The sequence below is a fragment of the Pistacia vera genome, unplaced genomic scaffold (genome assembly GCF_008641045.1).
Source record: "Pistacia vera cultivar Batoury unplaced genomic scaffold, PisVer_v2 Contig712, whole genome shotgun sequence".
Taxonomy (NCBI): domain Eukaryota; kingdom Viridiplantae; phylum Streptophyta; class Magnoliopsida; order Sapindales; family Anacardiaceae; genus Pistacia; species Pistacia vera.
The window spans coordinates 146,101-165,411 of NW_022196571.1; the positions used below are offsets into that span (position 1 = coordinate 146,101).

At 32.9% G+C, this 19,311-nt stretch overlaps 1 protein-coding gene across 1 annotated transcript; it reads left to right on the top strand.

Annotated features, from left to right (window-relative positions):
• The first annotated feature begins 491 nt into the window (after positions 1-491).
• LOC116114531 (poly(ADP-ribose) glycohydrolase 1-like) lies at positions 492-1,244 on the top strand. Its single transcript, XM_031400677.1, has 3 exons — positions 492-669; positions 765-869; positions 1,122-1,244. The coding sequence occupies exons 1-3, from the start codon at positions 547-549 to the stop codon at positions 1,242-1,244; spliced, it is 351 nt and encodes a 116-aa protein (XP_031256537.1). The 5' UTR covers positions 492-546.
• The last annotated feature ends 18,067 nt before the right edge of the window (positions 1,245-19,311 follow it).

Here is a 19,311-nt window from a genome sequence, read left to right on the forward strand (position 1 = left end):
TTTGAACTATACCATGCATCTGTATTAGAAATATCATAGTGACATATGGATATTCCAATATGTGTAATATTTAGGCTTGTGGATATGTACATAGTGTGATGGATAGAGTGTCTTGCACCAATGGCAAAGATTTGAAAATAATTGCAATTTGGGTAAAGATTATTATCATTTGTTGTAGAAAACAAACATTAGGAATTTCCATGTTCACCTGATTGTTTTAATGTCTCACTATGAGCAGGTGTGATTTTTTTTTTAACATAAAGTTTTACTTCATGAGTTAGCTATTTTGCTTTATGGTTGATTTGATTTTCATGGGTTCGGGTGTATCTCATGAAATCAATTGATTTCTTCTTCAGTTTGGTTAATTTTGTTTGAAACTCTTACAAATGTCTACTTTTGAAAACTTTATTTTTTAATTCTATAAAGCTAATAAATGAATAGTGTAAAACTTTCATCTTTTTCAGGAGTCTATATGAAAGTTATAGTGCAAATCAGGAAAACAAAATAAAGTTCATTGTACATTATTTTGAAAGGATATCCTCATGTATGCCTGTTATCTATGTCTCATTTGAGCGGAAGGTTCTTCCTTTAGACTCTCGTCCTTTATTCATCTCTTATCCTGATGCTGACGCTTGGAGCAAATTTGCCGTACCCCTCTGCCCTTTTGAGGTAATTCAAGATACTTCTATAATCTACTGTGTTGAATTTTATTTGTTTAGTTTCACACTTTTTAGCTGTTGATAAGGCAATTTTATACTTTGTAGGCTTACAGTTTAGGCTCAATAGAAGATCACTCCACCGATGCTCTTCAAGTGGATTTTGCAAACAAGTATATTGGAGGTGGTGCACTTCATAGGGGCTGTGTGCAGGTATATTTTCTTGTTAAATATTAGATTGTAGGGTCCTTCATGGTTTGTGCCTAATTAGGTTTTTTCATCACCTATATTTCAATTTAATTTCCAAGAATTTATTCCTTTGGCATGCATGCCTTCTCTTTGAAGTTGCTTTCCTGCAATATTTACCTTCTCATTTGTCACATGAGCCATTATCTTCTTGCATCCGACTCAATTGTAGAATCTCTGATTTCTTAATATATTTATTATCATTACAATCTTATGTAGGAAGAGATCCGTTTCATGATCAATCCAGAATTAATTGCTGGGATGCTTTTCTTGCCTTCCATGGCTGACAATGAGGCTATAGAAATTGTTGGTGCAGAAAGATTCTCAGACTATAATGGGTAAGTCTTACACATTGAACTGGTATATCCAAGATTTGATTCAATGGAGATACAGACACATAATAGGTGTTAACCATTTATTGTAAAAGGCAGAAACGGTGTCGTTTCTGCCTTCATAACTTCTTCTTCACCTGAGCAGAAACGATGTCGTCTCTCTCTGCCCATCGTCTTACTCTGCCTTTACCAACTCTACTTTACTAAATTCTGTTTTCACTCACTCACGGTTTTTCTGTTTCTCTCACTCATCAAATATTCTTTGTATAAATGTGAGTTGAGCTTCATTAATTGTAACTACTTCAGTTAATGAGAAGAAAATATCAAGATTTTTCATCTTTCTCTTTAAGATTTACATGGTATCAAAGCTCTTGACTAGCGTCAATGGCTAAAGTTCCTGGATCAAGTAACTCTACCAGCTCAATGCAACATGGAACACCTAATTTGTTCAATTCATACACTTCAGCGTTCCCTTCAAGTCTTCAAGTTGTTCATCCGAAGCTTACAAGAGACAATTATCGTGACAATTATCGATTCTGGAGATCGCAAGTTCTCTTCACGGTTGGAGCTCACGAACTTGAAGATCATCTCACAGGTTTAATTCCCTGTCCTTCACCTTTAATTGTTTCAGATTCTGATAATCCCTCTGATCTTGAAGAAGTTAGCTCAAAGGAAACCCTAACCAAGGAAAAAATCAATCCATCCTATATAGCTTGGAAAAGAACTGATAAGTTCTTAGTTACTTGGTTGNTTCATTCATATTAACCTAACATATTTCATAAATATTAACAAAATCACCACCAAACAGTATCCAATATTTTAACTTGATAGTTGATATGGTATCTAAACCATGGTTATTGTTATCCTACGATACGTGATATATATCTTACGATACGAGATATATATCTTACGATACGATTCGATACGAGTCGCCAATGATACATATCAGAAAGTGTATCATAAACCTTTCAATACGTTGATATGTAGCCTACGATACAATACGTATCTATTCATATCCTTAAAAGTATCGATACAACTTTATTAATTTGGGCCAAAGGCCCAAAAAAATTCAGGTCAGATCAGGGCACCTGACCCGGTTCACTAAAACCTGCCCAAATTTACCCATTTTGTATGGAGAAAGTGAAGAGGAAGATGTGTTGCCCATTTTGCGTGATAATAATAACATTAATGGAGAGACAAATATTGACATTGATCTTTGAAATAATATGAATGGTTGAGAGAAAATGAGATAGATTCTTAATTTTGTGATTATGTAATATTATAATTTAAAGCCAATAATACCATAAAATTCGTTAATTAATTATATGGATGATATTAATTTTTAGAAATTTTTTTATTTTTTTTATTTTAAAAAAATGTATCCTACAATACGATACGATACGATATGCTACATACAATTCGAAAAATTAGGTTTTCGACACACGATATGATACATGATTTGACAACTATGATCTAAACATGTTATATTGAACCAATTCAAGAAATTGGAGAGGAAGAATATATATAAGGGCCTTATGGCCATTACACCGAATATAGAATATTAAAAAATAGTATGACCAATTTTAGTTAACCCCCATAATTATACATAGAGGTGGAATAAATGGGCCGTATTAGGCGGGTCAACCCTAACTTGACCCGCATTAAAGAGGGCTCAACCTGGACTGCCTAGTAGGTGGGTCGGGTTGAGTCCAACCCGCATGCAAGCCCCGGGCGGGCCAGGTTGAATATGGCAACCCGATGGCCCGCAAGTTGCTATTTTGTTGTTTTTGTGAGCAACTCGCCAACCCCGCGGGGTTAGTTGTTGCAACCCGCCAACCTGGCAGGTTGACTATTAAAATTTAAAAAAAAAAAATATATATATATATTATTTATTTATTTTTTCAAATACCCATTTTACCCTTGAAATATAGCCGTTTTATAGTAGTTGGAGGGGTCTTTGTTGTCATTTTCATTTCCCATTTTTTCCTATAAATTGACCCTAAACTCTCATATTTTCTCACATCCCAAATTCTCTCATTCTCTCATTTTCTTTAATCTCTAATCTCTAATTATTCTCTTTGTTGTCAATTTGTTCTAATTTTAATTTTTATTAGTTTTTGCAATTTTCAATTCATATTTNCAAAATTTTCTCTCAAAATCATCTTTCTCTTTAAGATTCACATGGTATCAGAGCTCTTGACTAGCGTCAATGGCTAAAGTTCCTGGATCAAGTAACTCTACTAGCTCAATGCAACATGGAACACCTAATTTCTTCAATTCATACACTTTAACATTCCCTTCAAGTCTTCAAGTTGTTCATCCGAAGCTTACAAGAGACAATTGTCGCGACAATTATCGATTCTGGAGGTCGCAAGTTCTCTTTGCTGTTAGAGCTCACGAGCTTGAAGATCATCTCACAGGTTTAATTCCCTTTCCTTCACCTTTAATTACTTCAGATTCTGATAATCCCTCTGATCTTGAAGAAGTTAGCTCAAAGGAAACCCTAACCAAGCAAAAAATCAATCCAGCCTATATAGCTTGGAAAAGAACTGACAAGTTCTTAGTGACTTAGTTGCTAGCTTCGATATCAGAATTTATGTTCAGTTATGTGTCTAAATGTCAGTTTGTGATGGATATTTGGTTCACACTTGAGCGAGAATTCTTAACTGGCTCCAAAGCAAGAGCTTTACATTTGAAGAATCTTCTCCATAATACTCAGAAAAGAAACTTAGATGTCAATGAATACATCAAGAAAATGAAAGGAATAGTTGAAAGTCTTTTTGCCAGTGGCCAGGTCATTTCTGATGAGGATTTACTTCAACATGTGCTAGATAGTTTAGGACCTGAGTTTGACGTAGTGGTAGTAAATCTAACTTTAAGGTTAGAGTCAAAATTTGACTTAGTCCCATTGCAAGAAGCACAGTATGATCTGTTACAAAAGTACGAATGTGACTGGATAAATTTAATACAATTGACTTTTAGGGAGGATCTGTACATGTTGCCTCCACTGGTAATTTTGGTCTTCAAATTCCTCATCCTGCTACTTCAGCCACTAGTCTAGCCAATTCGTTGAGAGCTCCTGCTTCAGTCAATAGTTTTCCTCCTAATCTCCACACTGTTATCAATTCAACACCACAGCAGCCCTTTTCGGCAGATGCAACACCTCTTACTGGTCAAGTCAACTAGTACAACACTGCCTTTCCTATGAATCAATTTTAGACTACTGGTTTCAACAATTTTGGAAGAAACAAAGGTTGTGGTTATGGTAGAGGAAAACCAATTTGTCAGGTCTGTAGCAAAGCTGGTCACATAGCAGTTCAATATTATCATAGGTATAATTCTACCTATAATGGAGCTCTTCCTCAATATGGAGTTTCTGGTCACCCTTTTGGAGCTAAGTTCTTCAATAACTTAGCATCACAACATCTGCCTTCATATAATGGTTCTTATGGTGGTCATCAAGCTAATTCCTCTGCAAATTACCAATACTCAGGTGCTTCTGCTAATTTTGGAAGTCATTTTCCCAATTTTGCTCCATTCTCTCGTCATCCTGACTATGGCATACAACAGCAACATAATACTTTTACTAGAGTTCAACAGCAGCATCAAACATTTGTTGGTCCTCATCAGAACCTCCAGCAACCTATTTCATCTACTTTTACTAATACTGTTCCAAGTCAGCAAATGTGTCCTGCAAACCAAGCTCATTTGGCATCTTATCAAACTTCTTTAGCTCACACAAATCCTACAGCTTCTATGATCGCTTCTTCAGTCAATCCTCAGGATCCAGCTTGGTATATGGATTCTAGTGCAACTGATCACGTTACCTTAGACTTGAACCAGCTAAAGATTAGTAGGAACTATGATGGTATTGAGCAACTCCAAGTTGGAAATGGTGAGTTCCTAAATATCTCTTATATTGGCTTTGCCTTATTGCCTAGTTCACTTCAATCAAAATGCTTACACCTAAAAAATGTACTTTGTGTTCCTAGGATAACAAAAAATCTCCTTAGCATTTCTAAATTTACTAAGGATAATAATATGGCTGTTGAATTCACTTCTGATTATTGTATTGTTAAGGATATGGTTACAAAGACAATCTTATTGTAGGGAGAACTTAAAGCTGGCTTGTATCAACTGAACCTTCGCTCCATTCCTTTATTCCAATATGTCCAGTCTAAACAATTTGTTCCTGGTTCCTCTAATCACACGTTTAGTGTCTCTACAACAGAGTCTAAGTCTTCAACAACAGAGTCTAAGTTTGCTACAACAGAGTTTAGGTCCATTTTCGATAACTTTGAGTCATCATCACTGTCTATGTCTTCTTCAAGTCAGGTTGCATCACTTTCTTGTGATTCAAATTGTAAATTGTGTAAACTCAAGCAACTTGAGTTAAATACTTGTAATTACTTCTTTGAGAATAAAATTACCAATAATTCTGCCAATATTTCCAGTTGCGATAATGCTAATGTTACTCATGTTCCTGATTCTACATTTGATAAACATGATGCATCCACTAATTTATGTGTTTCTAATTTTGTGATTGATAAACATAATGCATCAACTAGCTTATATGTCTCTGATTCTATAGTTAATAAGCATAATTTGTCCACTAGTTCACCTAATGATAACAATGTTTCTGATTCAGTGCTTTCCAAGCATGGTTTGTTAACTAGTTCACATGAATTTGAACATCTCAGTCATGAAAACAATTTCATTGGTACATCACCTATTATGTCAAACTGTCCTCACTTAGCTCATCAGGTCAATTATAATATTGATAATTCCAATTTGACATGGCACAAATGACTAGGACATTCGTATCTTGAGGTCTTTTCTAAAATTATGTCACAAATTCATAAATCAAAGTCTGTTTCAACTCTTCCCTATTGTGATGCATGCAAAATTGGAAAATTACAAAGAAATTATTTTCCTATCTCCTCTTCTAAAGCTACACAACCTCTTGAACTTGTCCATTGTGATGTTTGAGGTCCTACACCCATTGCTTCAGTTGAGGGTTTTAAGTACTATCTTCAGTTCATTGATGATTTTACTTGTTTTATTTGGTTGTTTCCTTTGCATACAAAAGTCGAAGTTCAGTTAGTTTTCATTAAATTTCATCATTTAGTAGAACGGCAGATTAGTTTTAAGCTCAAATGCTTCAATCTGACCAAGGGGGTGAATACAAAGGGTTAATTCCTTATCTTAACAAAACTGGAGTTCTGTATAGACATTTATGTGCATATGTGCATCGACAAAATGGGAGAAGTGAGAGAAAACATAGACATGTAGTAGAGATTGACTTAACATTACTTGCTCATACTTCAATGCCTTTATAATATTGGTGGAATGCCTTTGACACAGTTGTATACTTAATAAATAGAATGCCTACAACTATTTTAAATTTTGTTTCTCCTTACCAAAAGTTATTCTGTCTTACTCCTTTGTATTCCTCTCTTAAAGTCTTTGGCTGTGCATCTTTTCCTTTTCTTAAAGGAGACTATAACCGACACAAGTTCAACTTTCATTCTACCAAGTGTGTCTTCCTAGGATATAGTGTTGTCCACAAAGGATACACATGTCTTAGGGCTGATGGACAAGTCTTTATTACTCCTAATGTTCATTTTAATGAATATGAGTTTCCATTCTCTCTTGGTTTTTATTCTTCATCCAATCCTTCCAAAAATGTCTCTCCTAATCACTCAGTTGCTGTAAACATGCCCACTAGAACTGTTTTTCCTTTTATTCCTATTTATATTCCTTCTTCCTCAACTGATACAAGTATTCCAGCTCCTATTGAAAGTTCTCCAACAAGGCATTGTCCTCCAACCATTCCCATCACAACTTTTAGGAAAGAGACTTCTACAGCAGCAACTAATCTTGGTTCTAGACCTATTACTAATTTTCAACCACAGCATTCCTCAGAATCATTACACATCACAGATTCTGCTCCTTCTTCTAATATAGGTCCAATATCTAAACACATACTAGCACCCTATATGACCCTAACAGTTCAGTACCAAACTGCTCACTTGAAGTAGATTTAACCAGGTTTCAATTTTCAGATTCTCATCCTCCTACCATTAGCTCCACTTTACCCACTTGTTTACTTGAAGTTGACTTGGAACTATCACAGTTCTCTACTATTCCAACTGGTACTCAAGTTTCTGGTAATGCACACCCGATGATAACAAGGGCCAAAGTTGCTGTAGCTTCCAACAAAACTATTCTTCTCATTTCAAAACAATCTACTGTGCATCCTAAACCATCTTTAGTGAAAGAAGCCCTTTGTTGTCTAGAATGGAAAGAGGCCATGCAATGTGAATTTGATGCATTGGTTAAGAATAATACCTGGTCCCTTGTTCCCATGACTCATGATATGAATGTAGTTGGCAGTAAATGGGTATTCAAGACCAAATTTCATGTTGATGGCTCTTTACAAAGGTATAAGGCTAGGTTAGTAGCCAAAGGATTCCAGCAAACTCCTGGATTGGACTGCTTTGAGACCTTTAGCCCTATTATTAAGCCTTCCACTATTAGAATCATTTTAAGTCTTACTATCACCTATGGTTGGGACATCCAACAAGTAGATGTCAATAATGCTTTCCTCAATGGAGAGTTGAATGAGGTAGTTTACATGCATCAACCTAAAGGATTTGCGAGCCTACACCATCCTTCTCATGTGTGCAAACTTCAAAAGGCTCTCTATGGCCTTAAACAAGCACCAAGAGCTTGGTTTGACAAGTTAAAACAAGCCATTTTGTCTCATGGATTTCAGAATTCAATTTCAGATTCCAGCCTCTTTATTCTTAAGCATAACACCCAAGTAACCTATATTCTTGTCTATGTGGATGATATACTCATCAGTGGTTCAGATGCTTCATTCAATAATAAACTTGTGAAGGATTTGAATGACAAATTTGCCTTAAAGACTCTTGGATCAGTGAAGTACTTTCTTGGTCATGAAGCTACTCAAACAAATGAAGGACTTCACCTAAAACAGTCCAAATACATCAATAACCTGTTGGTCAAAACAAAAATGTTAGATGCTCACTCTTGCTCTACACCCATGGCTGTTGGAGTAAAATTGTTTGCCACTGACAATGCTCCTTTCAATGACCCTAGCCTATATAGGAGCACCGTCGGAGCTTTGCAATGCTTGACTTTAACAAGGCCAGATATCAGCTTTTCTATCAACAAACTTAGCCAATTCTTGTAAGCCCCAACAGAACTACAATGGTGGGCCTGTAAGAGAGTGTTAAGGTACATCAAGGGCACTCAAAATTATGGTTTACATTTCAGACCTGGTATAACATTAGGTGTTGAATACTATGCTGATGTTGATTGGGGAAGTACCCTTGATGATAGGAGGTCTACGAGTTGTTATTGTGTCTCCTTGGGGCCTAACCTTATTCAATGGAGTTCTCGAAAACAGAAGGTAGTTACATTATCTTCCACCGAAGCTGAATATAGAGCTCTTGCTCGCACTGCCACTGAAGTTGCATGGCTGAAAAGTATGTTCTCAGAGTTGGGCATAAGCTTGTCTTCTTCCCCGATTATTTGGTGTGATAATGTAAGTGCTGAAGCCCTTGCTGCTAATCTTGCTTTTCATGCATGAACTAAGCACATCGAAATTGATGCTCACTATATTAGAGATCGAAGTGCTTGCTAAGAACATTGTTGTGTAATATGTGCCTTCCAAATTGCAGATGCTTTAACTAAGGCCTTGCCAATCTCTCAATTTCATACTTTAAGGGACAAACTAAGTGTTGTTGCTATAACCAGTAGTGATGACAGCAATACAGTTGCAGTCCCTGTCAAAGTTGGCAATTCTAGCTGTATTTCAGAGTATGGAACTAGTTCTCTTAAAGATGATAATGGAACTAGTTCACTCACAGTCTCCACTAGTAGCCTTTATTGATCTTGGTTACAGATTTTTTTTTTAATAATAGTTTCTTTTGTTTTGTTATATCAGAGTGTTTGATGCTGCAAAATGTTACAATGGTTTTCATGTTGCAGTAAAAGTGGTGTTTAACATGTTGCAGAATGGTGCAATGAGTAGTGCACTGGTATTTGGTGTTAAAAATGTAGGTTGGTGCACTGATATTTTATGTTGAAAATCAGAGTTGTGCAAGTTGAAAATGCCGAGTTGCTCATGTTGAAAATGCAGAGTGCGCTGATAGTTGGTGTTGAAAATGCAAGAGTTGTGCATGTTGAAAATGCAGAGTTGTGCATGTTAAAAATGCAGATTGGTGCACTGATATTTGGTGTTGAAAATGCAAGAGTTGTGCATGTTGATGCAGAGTTGTGCATGTTGAAACTGCAGAGTGGTGTAATGGTATTTGATGTATTTAGCAAGTTGGTTTGCCTGGCTTTTGGTATTTGAATTGCAATGGTGTTTGAGAATGCATATTGGTTCCCCGATTAGAGCAATGGAGTTTGATGTTTTTAGCAAGTTGTTTGCCTAGCTTTTGGTGCTGGCATTTGGTATTTGTGTTTGCCTGGCTTTTGATATTTGAATTGCAATGGTGTTTGAGAATGCAGATTGGTTCCCAGATTGGAGCAATGGAGTTTGATGTTCTTAGCAAGTTGTTTGCCTAGCTTTTGGTACTGGCATTTGGTATTTGTGTTTGCCTTGCAATTTCATTCAACTTTCCTCTGCAGTATTGGTGTTCAATTGCTGAATTACTTAATCAAGTTAAAAGGCTGAAGTCCAGACCACAGTGGCATTTTTCCCAGAAGTATAAGTAGTACCAGAGGTGTTTACTTTGAGGGGGAATGTTAGTACATGATGCTGGAAGTAAAAGTGGGAAGAAGTAGTCTAGTTTGAGGGAGCATGTTGACCATTTATTGTAAAAGGCAGAAACGGTGTCGTTTCTGCCTTCACCTTCCTTTTCTTCTCCACTTAAGCAGAAACAGTGTCATCTCTCTCTGCCCATCGTCTCTATTTGCCTTTACCATTTCTACTTTACTGATTTCTGTTTCTCTCACTCACCAAATCGTTCTTTGTATAAAGGTGAGTTGAGCCCTATTAATTGTAATTAGTTTTTAGTTAATGAAAAGTTAATATCAGAATTTTCTCTCAAAATCATCTTTCTCTTTAAGATTCATTGGCTTAATTAAAATTAACTATAATTAGTTATTTCACTCATATCAGTTATAAGATCCAAGAGGAATTAATATTAATATTGTTTTTAAATATTTTGTGTTAATACAATTTATTTTTTCTTCGCTGGGACAAAATATAGGAAAAAAAAATATATAAAAAAGTTTGGTAACTCATGTGTGAACGAAATAAAGACAACAACCAAAACAATATAACAATATAACAAATCACAAACAGTAAACAAAAAGAAAATAACACGCGCGATTTACCCTGGTTCACCTAATATGGGCTACGTCCAGCTGAGTCAATATTATTGCAATACTTCCTCACCTCACTCATTTACAATAAATGAATTGTCCTATGATTGTTATCACACTCATAATAAGAGAAAAATATGTTTATATACTAGGTTTAAAGTGACAAAACCTAGTTTTACAAGGATTTTTATTCCAAAGCTCAAATCCTATAAGGAATTAATGACTTAAAGAAATCATATAGCGGTTATACATGGAAAATGCTCAAACTGCCTACGGGCCTGAGGGCGCTGCCACCACGACCCCTGCCTACTCACTAGGGAGTAAGGCCCTCAAATGCGTAAACATAACCCGTTAATACTGAAGTTGTTGATAACTCCACCAATGTGGGGGTTTACATGATTGAAATGAAAGGTCTGGGGGAGAAAGAAAGCAAATTGGGAAAAAGAATAGTTGTGCTGGGTGAGCCACGAAGCATGACCTAACATGGGTTCCACATGCTTTTGTAGAACATGGGAAGTTTTGCTAGTTTGGGGAAAAAAAAAAAATTGACTGGGATAAATTTGTTTGTTGCTAGATTAGGAAAAATTGGACTTGACAAATTATAAGCGAAGTTGACACGACAAAGGATAATATCCACATCATTCTATAATCAGTCAAATGTCATCCATGTATAATCAGAAAAATGATCAAGCCGTAATACATATGCTAACACGGCTATATATGCATCAATTAACATTGGAGAATTTGAATTAATTAGTCTTCTGTATATAAGAGGAAATATTACACTTCAAATTTAATTAATTTGACCAAATTATTTAAAGAGCAATACTATATTTATAATTGAGTCATATAATTAGAAAAAAAAGAAGGATAAAATAATTATTTTATATAAATTTTATGTAATTCTTGTTTGATTATATAACTCAATTATATGATTCAATTGTAAGTAAAATATTATTTTTATTAAAATCTCTTTTACCACTTGTTTTCAAAAATAGAAATTTTATTTTTATTCAATTGACCATTTGGTGAATGATTAATAAGCTAATTAATGAGATGAGAGAAAAGCAAGCATCAAAGACATCAAGTCATAACCGGGGACCGTGTGGGACGTATCACTCGTGTTAGTTTTAAGAATACAAGCAAACACATGCTACAGTGGAGTATTGGCGTTACACCTATAAACGTGAAACTGATATGTCCAATGGGTGTGATAATTGAAGTTGCACAAATAAATGAATAATTGTACACAAATATTCAGTAGAGAGTTTGTTGGATGAAAAAGACTGAAACTGCATCCATTAAATTATAGTCTTCTTCATTTTCCTTCTTCTTTATACATATGTTATTTGAGATTGAAATTAAAATCGCGTGTGATTTCATGATGTTATTATCAAAAAATAATTGTAGATATTCACTCAATTGATATTTTCAAAGATTTAGAGCCTAATTCAAACACCAACCCCACGCAATTTTCGTTTCCTCGGTAATTTCTTCCTGGTTCTGAGTCTTTTTTTTGTTTTCATATCATTTATACATTTAAGGCATAAATAAGCAATACCCATTTCGTATTTTGTTGTGTTGGAAGCGAGTTTCAATGTTTCAGATGGATCAAAACTTCAGTTCTCGTGATGAATTTGTATGAAAGATAGTTCTTGCAATGGGATTATGCAGTGGCCAGTGGGTTAGTAGTTGGAGTTATCATTGCATTGCTTTTTTCTGTAGTGTAGTTAACAATTTAATGAAACCGGCTGCCTTGGGTAACCCAATCACATTTAAGTTTTCAGTTCTAGACTTATAGTTCAAGTATAAATATTCAATAAACTAATCCCAATGATCAATTCAAATTAAACCATTCATTTTTACCAGATTTTATTCAAACAATTATAAATATGACTTTGTATTGGATCCTACCCAACTGTAACACCAATTGCTACAGCTAGAATTCCATTCAAGTAATAAATACATACGTACGTAAATTCCATACATCCCTTTCCTTTCCTGATAAGCAGAAAGATTATATAAGATTACGGCAATCTCATCTGCCACACCATCATTCACCATCCTTATTAAAAGAATAGAAGAAAAAGAAGAAGAAACCGCCACACTGCTAATAATAAACATACTGACTGGAATACACCTTGATATTGTAAAAGGGTATTAGTTGGGTTTGAATTAATTTCTTTCCCCATAAAAGGGAGGCAAAGAAAAAGCAGTTAAAATGTATTGATGAAGTGGGGACTATTTTGATGCATATAATAATAAACACCCCGTGTGATGCTTTAAAATTCGTCCTTAAATGGGTGATGATTCCATCCATGTGTATGAATTTTGTAATGAAGCTCTGGCGACTGCGTGGTGCATAAGCTAAGTGGGGTATTGCTGATGTTGACAAACATTGGGGACCACTTAAATTAATTAGCTGCCTGTTTTCCCTATTTGGAAAACTTAACATGTGCTCTTCCTCTTTGGTTCATCATTATGAACCTTTTTAAAATAATATTTTGAAAAAAAATAAATTTGGAGTAATTATTAATATTTTAAGAGTTAAATAAACTGTAAAATAGTATTAAATTTTAAAAATATTAAAACAAATGTATTTTTTTGTTTTTAAGATAGAATAGTAAAATATGATAGGGATATAATAGTGGAACTAAAGAGTCCAGCTTTCAAACGGCTATTTCTTCTTGAGCATTTAATTAAAGCTGTGTTTTGATAATATTGGTAATGCACTTAGCTTAGCTGATGGTTGATGATTAAGAATTCTATTTTTATATATGTTAGCGTCATGTCATTTATTTTGTATCAAAAATACTAGAATTGCAGCACAACAATATCAAGCCCAGGAATTTATTGGCGAGCCAGGAAAGCCGGTAGATTATCTCCACCTCCAAAAACCAATGCCTAGATTCATTTAAGCTAACAAAGGTAGAGATCATTAACACAACTACACCTACCAATACCATCTTTGTGCAGATTGCATAATCTAACTTCTATAACATAACAACCATTAATTAACCTAACCTTCCATAGTTGAGGTATTGATTTAACTTCAACCATTTTTATTATGTTACCAAATAAATGTTAGATATTAAATAATTAATATTGTAATTGTTGATGTAATGAATGATTTAATGCTAATGCCATCTTCTTACGATATTAATTTTTAATTTCATACTATTAGCATAACTATTCATATATTAATTTCACATTTATGCTACCAATTTGACTAAAAAATTTATATATTTACATTTCGTTTCATATCAATTTTAGTTTATTATATAAACTTTTTATGGTTACACAAACACCAATAAAATTTATAATTGCTAATCATATTTTTTATTATATTTGATTTATAAGCATTATTTTTATATTTACTTTAAAAGAACTCAAAATTTAAAGTTTTACCAAATAAGCAATTTTAATATATTATTTTAAGTTTAAAAATATTTTTTTAATTAAATATATATTTAATACAGAGGTTGGTGGATGGAAAGAAAAATGGCTACATGAAAATGAATTCATACTGGAGATTGAAACCGCGTCAATTAAATTCTAATCTTTTTTACTTTCTTTGATATTTATGCATATGTTGATTGAGATTGAGAGTGAAACCGTGTGAGGTTTCATGGTTTCATTATCAAAGAATAAGTCTTGATAATTTTAAAGATTTGAATACCCTAAATATCATTAAAAGTTTTAAAACTAAAGTTTATTAGTTAAGAAATATTATACGAATTATGTCATAACTTAAACCTCACTCCAACTCAACTTTCTTAGAAAAGAAATTCTTGAAGTCATAAGAGTAGTAAAATTGGAATTGAATATGAGGTCTTAAATGATATATCTATAATATTTGTATGCCGCTTAACACTTAGCATATATACATCAATTAACATTATTAGCACATACTTTAAAGAATTTTAATTAATTAATCTTCTTTATATAAGAGGAAATATTGCACTTCAAACTTTGGACACGGAATTCCAACTTTATTACCATGCATTCCTTTATGACTTTTTCTGATGGGTATAACTTTTGATGCGTGGTTCCAATTCCAAGTTTAATCATCATGAATATTAGAGAGAAATCTTCTTTGACAAGAAATTTTGCCAAGACGGGCTGGACAAATGCTTTATCAATGTCAAATTTCATTCCGTTTTAAGGCAAACATGAGTCAACTTCAACATAATTACATTCCGATCAGGGTAATTCTCTTTAAGGAAGTCACGTCTTGTGGGGTTGAACAACTGGCTGGCCATCGTTTTTCTAACACCTTAGTTGTCTTCCCCAAGCCTATCGAGCTACCCTTTCATGTTTCTTGCTTTTGCGGTGATGTTATGGTACTTTTATCTCATTAGTGCACCATTTTTACATCAGTCTTTCATATAATCTGACGGTTTGGGTTCAATACTTTTAAACCCTCCATTATAATGACACCATCTTCTTATGATATTAATTTTTAATTTTCATACTATTAGCCTAATTCTTCATATATTAATTTCACATTTATGCTACGATTTTGACTAAAATACATTTCTTTTAATATCAATGTTAGTTTATTATATAAACTTTTTTATGGTTACAAAAACATTAACAAAATTTATAATTGCTAATCATTTATTTAATCAATTTTTATTTATATATTTACTTAAAAGAAAAACTAAAAAATTTAAAGATTATTTTAAGGCTAAAAATAGAAAATTACTTTCATTTTTTCTTAAATGATACTTTCTCCTTTAAATAGATTCCTTTATCATAATTAATCATAAAATCAAATTGACGTTTACCTAAATAAAAAAAATTGAGAAAAGCTATTACAAGCAACCATAAAGTTTTCTGCACATGTTTGTCTTCGGAACTCTGAAGTTGATAGGCAAGTAAATCCCTTTAGTGATCACTCTTATTAACAATTTAGGTGAATTGAACTCAAGACCTCTTGAGTAATAGGAAAATGATAAAACCGCCGAAGGTTGCACACCGAATCTGTGTACCGAATGACGTGACAAAATCTTGACCGTTGATTAATATTAACTGATAATAAATCAACGGTCAAATTTTGCTACGTCATTCGGTGCACAGATTCTGTGCGCAACCTTCGATGGCTGTAGCATTACTCTGAGTAATATACCTAAAAGTCATAATCATAAATGCATCTAGGCATAGTTGCGTTAATGATCTCTACTAGCTTACCCTTGTTATTATAAATGCATCTAGGCATTGGTCATTCATATGAAAAATTCATAAATGAATAGATTGTATCATGTCATTCATACAACCAATCATAAAGCATTTATGACTAAATTATTTTAAGTTTAAAAATGTATTTTTTTATTAAATATATATTTAATACAAAGGGATCTGAAAAGAAAGAAAAATGAATTCATACTAGAGACTGAAACCGCGTCAATTAAATTATAGTCTTCTTCACTTCCTTTCTTCTTTACACATATGTTGATTGAGATTGAAAGTGAAATCTCATGAGATTTTATAGTTTCATTATCAAAAAATAATTTTAGATATTTTTAAAGATCTGAATACCCTAATTATCACTAAACGTATTAAAACTAAAGTCTATTAATTAAGAAATGTTGCATGAATTATGTCATAACTTAAACCTCATTCCAACTCTACTTTCTTATAAAAGAATTTCTTGAAGTCATAAGAGTACATAGTAAAATTGCATGAATTATGTCATATTTTTTGTATGCGAGTCTTTGGTTAACATATATACATTAATTAACATTATTACTACAAACTTTGAAGAATTTTAATTAATTAGTCTTTTGTATATAAGAAGTAATATTGCATTTCAAATTCAATGACTTGTGGATCCAAATCTTTGAATGAATGGAAAAAATAAATAAAATTGCCGAGTTCTTGACTGGAGCATCAGCTGTGTGGTTGATGACTGACATAATTCGCAAAAATATTGCGTTTCTCGCTAATATAACAAAACACAAGTCCAGAATTTTATTGGAGTTTATTACATAAATATTTTTGAATCTCCCACGTGAAAAGCATAACTAGGAGTAACGTTATTATATCCAATAAATTCTTGCAGTATTAAGTGGGACACTGAGAGTGGGATTGGTATTCATATGGCGCGTGGTTTAACGTGGTTGAGAAAGCGATTGGGATGATATTCTACATTTTGTCGAGCCTTTGGTAGCAAGTTTAAATTTTTTTTTTTTTACAGATTTACATTTTGTTTAATATCCATATTAGTTTATTATATAAACTTTTTATGGTTACATTACTTACAAACACATTAATAAAATTTATAATTGCTAATCATTTTTTTAATCAAATTTAATTGATAAACATTATTTTTATCTTTACTTAAAAAAGAAGTTAATGATGGGTGTATCAAAAGGACAACCAAAAAAGAAGTTGAATTAACTCCAAAGGAGGTTGGCTTCGCGGCAGAAGGTTTGTTCATTTTATTGATTTTTTGGGTTTAAATTACCTTAGAGTTACTTACCACATTTGTAGTTTACTTAAAACATTAGGTTTGTAGGGTGTCTAATGAGTCTTGAGGAATAGTTAGTTTGTAGGGTGTTCACTGAACCTTAACAAAAAAAAAAAAAAGAAGTTGGGTGTGCACCATAAGGGCCCATTTCGTTTTCAGTTTAATTTTAACAACAATGTATAATCAGGTAGTTGTGATTAATTAAAGTTTAAGATGAAGTAGGTAGACTAGAACTAGAATTTAATTATAATTAAATTAATTAGCTGATGGATGGTGTTAAATTGATGATTAATTAATCCAATGTGGGGGCATATTGTTGATGATGATAAGAAAATGTTAGTATCTTAGACTATGGAAGGACAATTTGTGTGCACCTCAACTAATCTCTCGAGACTCTGAAGTTGATAATTGGATAAATACACTCACTGATCACTTCTATTAATAACTTAGGTGAATCGAACTTAAAACCTCTTAAGTAATATACTTAAGAGTCCTAATTGACTGTTGAACCACTCAATGATGGTTATGCACAGAGATGATATCGATAGGTGTAGTTGTGTTAATGATCTCTACTAGCTTACCCTCGTTATTATAAATGCATCTAGGCATTCGTTTTTGGCTCGCCGTTATGTTCATGGGCTCGCCAATATTATCAAAACACTGCCTTAATTAAAAGCTCAAGAATAAATTGAAGTGGGAAAGCTTAGTCAGAGAGCACATGTTAGGTTTTCCAAATAGGGAAAATAGGCAGAAATGACAGTCTTCACCACATGCTTATTTAATAAGGATAGTGATTGATGTTGTGGCAGATGAGATTGTCGTAATCTGATCTTTTACCTTTCTGCTTATCGGAAAACGAAAGGGATGTTGAATGAAATTCTGGCTGTAGCAATTGATTTTATGTTAGTGATCAACTAAATAATTTTGTGGATTGGACTAAATAACCACTGTGTGAAATTACTTGGTATAATTTTAACCATTTTTATTATGTTGCCAAATAAATATTAAATATTAATTAATTAATATTTTAATTGTTGATATAATGAATGGCTTAATGCTAATTCCATCTTCTTGTGATATTAATTTTTACTTTCATACTATTAGTATTATTATTCAAATATTAATTTCGCATTTATGCAACCATTTGACTAAATTTTTTATAGATTTACAGTTCGTTTAATATCAATATTAATTTATTATATAAACTTTGCATAATACTACACATATAACATTTGTATACAATATTTCTCATACAACATGACGTGACAAAAGATGATTGACTGATTTTAAATTAAAAATAAATTTTTATCCAATCATCTTTTACCACATTATGTTGTATCAGAAATGTTGTATATGTATTATTATTCATAAACTTTTTATAGTTATAAGAGGATTAATAAATTTATAATTGCCAATCATATTTTTAATTAATTTAATTTATAAACATTATTTTTGTAGTTACTTTAAAAGAAAAACTCAAAACTTAATTTATAAACATTAAGAGTTAGAAATTTGAATGTTGAACCATTCATGGCAAACCCTAGAAAATTGTACTAAGAATAAATTCATACTGGAGACTGAAACTGCATCAAATAAATTCTAGTCTTTTTCACTTCCCTTTTTCCTTGCGCATATGTAATTGAGATTGTATGACTAAAAATACAAGTTGATAAAGATTTCAAATTTACTTCTATGTAAGGGGAAAATATTAGTTGGAAAGCATGTGAGATGTCTTCTCAGAAATTCGTGAAGCACATTCAACAAAACACATCCCTTCTTCTTTAGGCATGTTGATTGATAGAAGGAGATTTCAAATTACTTTTACATAAGGGGAAAATAATGAGCTGGGAAGCATGTGAGATGTCTTCTTGGAAATTCTTGAAGCACATTCAACAAAACACATCATCAAATCAACTTTCCCTATATGTTTTATCACACAAAATACAATTAAACCTCATTTACCCATATGTTTCTGTTTACAGAGGTTGTTGGATGGAAAGAAAAAAGGCCGCGTGAAAATGAATTTATATTGGAGACTGAAATCGCGTCAATTAAATTCTAGTCTCCTTCAATTTCCTTCTTCTTTACGTGTATGTTGATTGAGATTGAGAATGAAACTACATGAAATTTCATGATTTCATTATCAAAGAATAATTCTTGATGTTCACTTAATAAATTAAAATGATATTTTCAAAGATTTGGAGCCTAAAACTTTTCCAGACCAACCCTTGTGTAGTTTTAG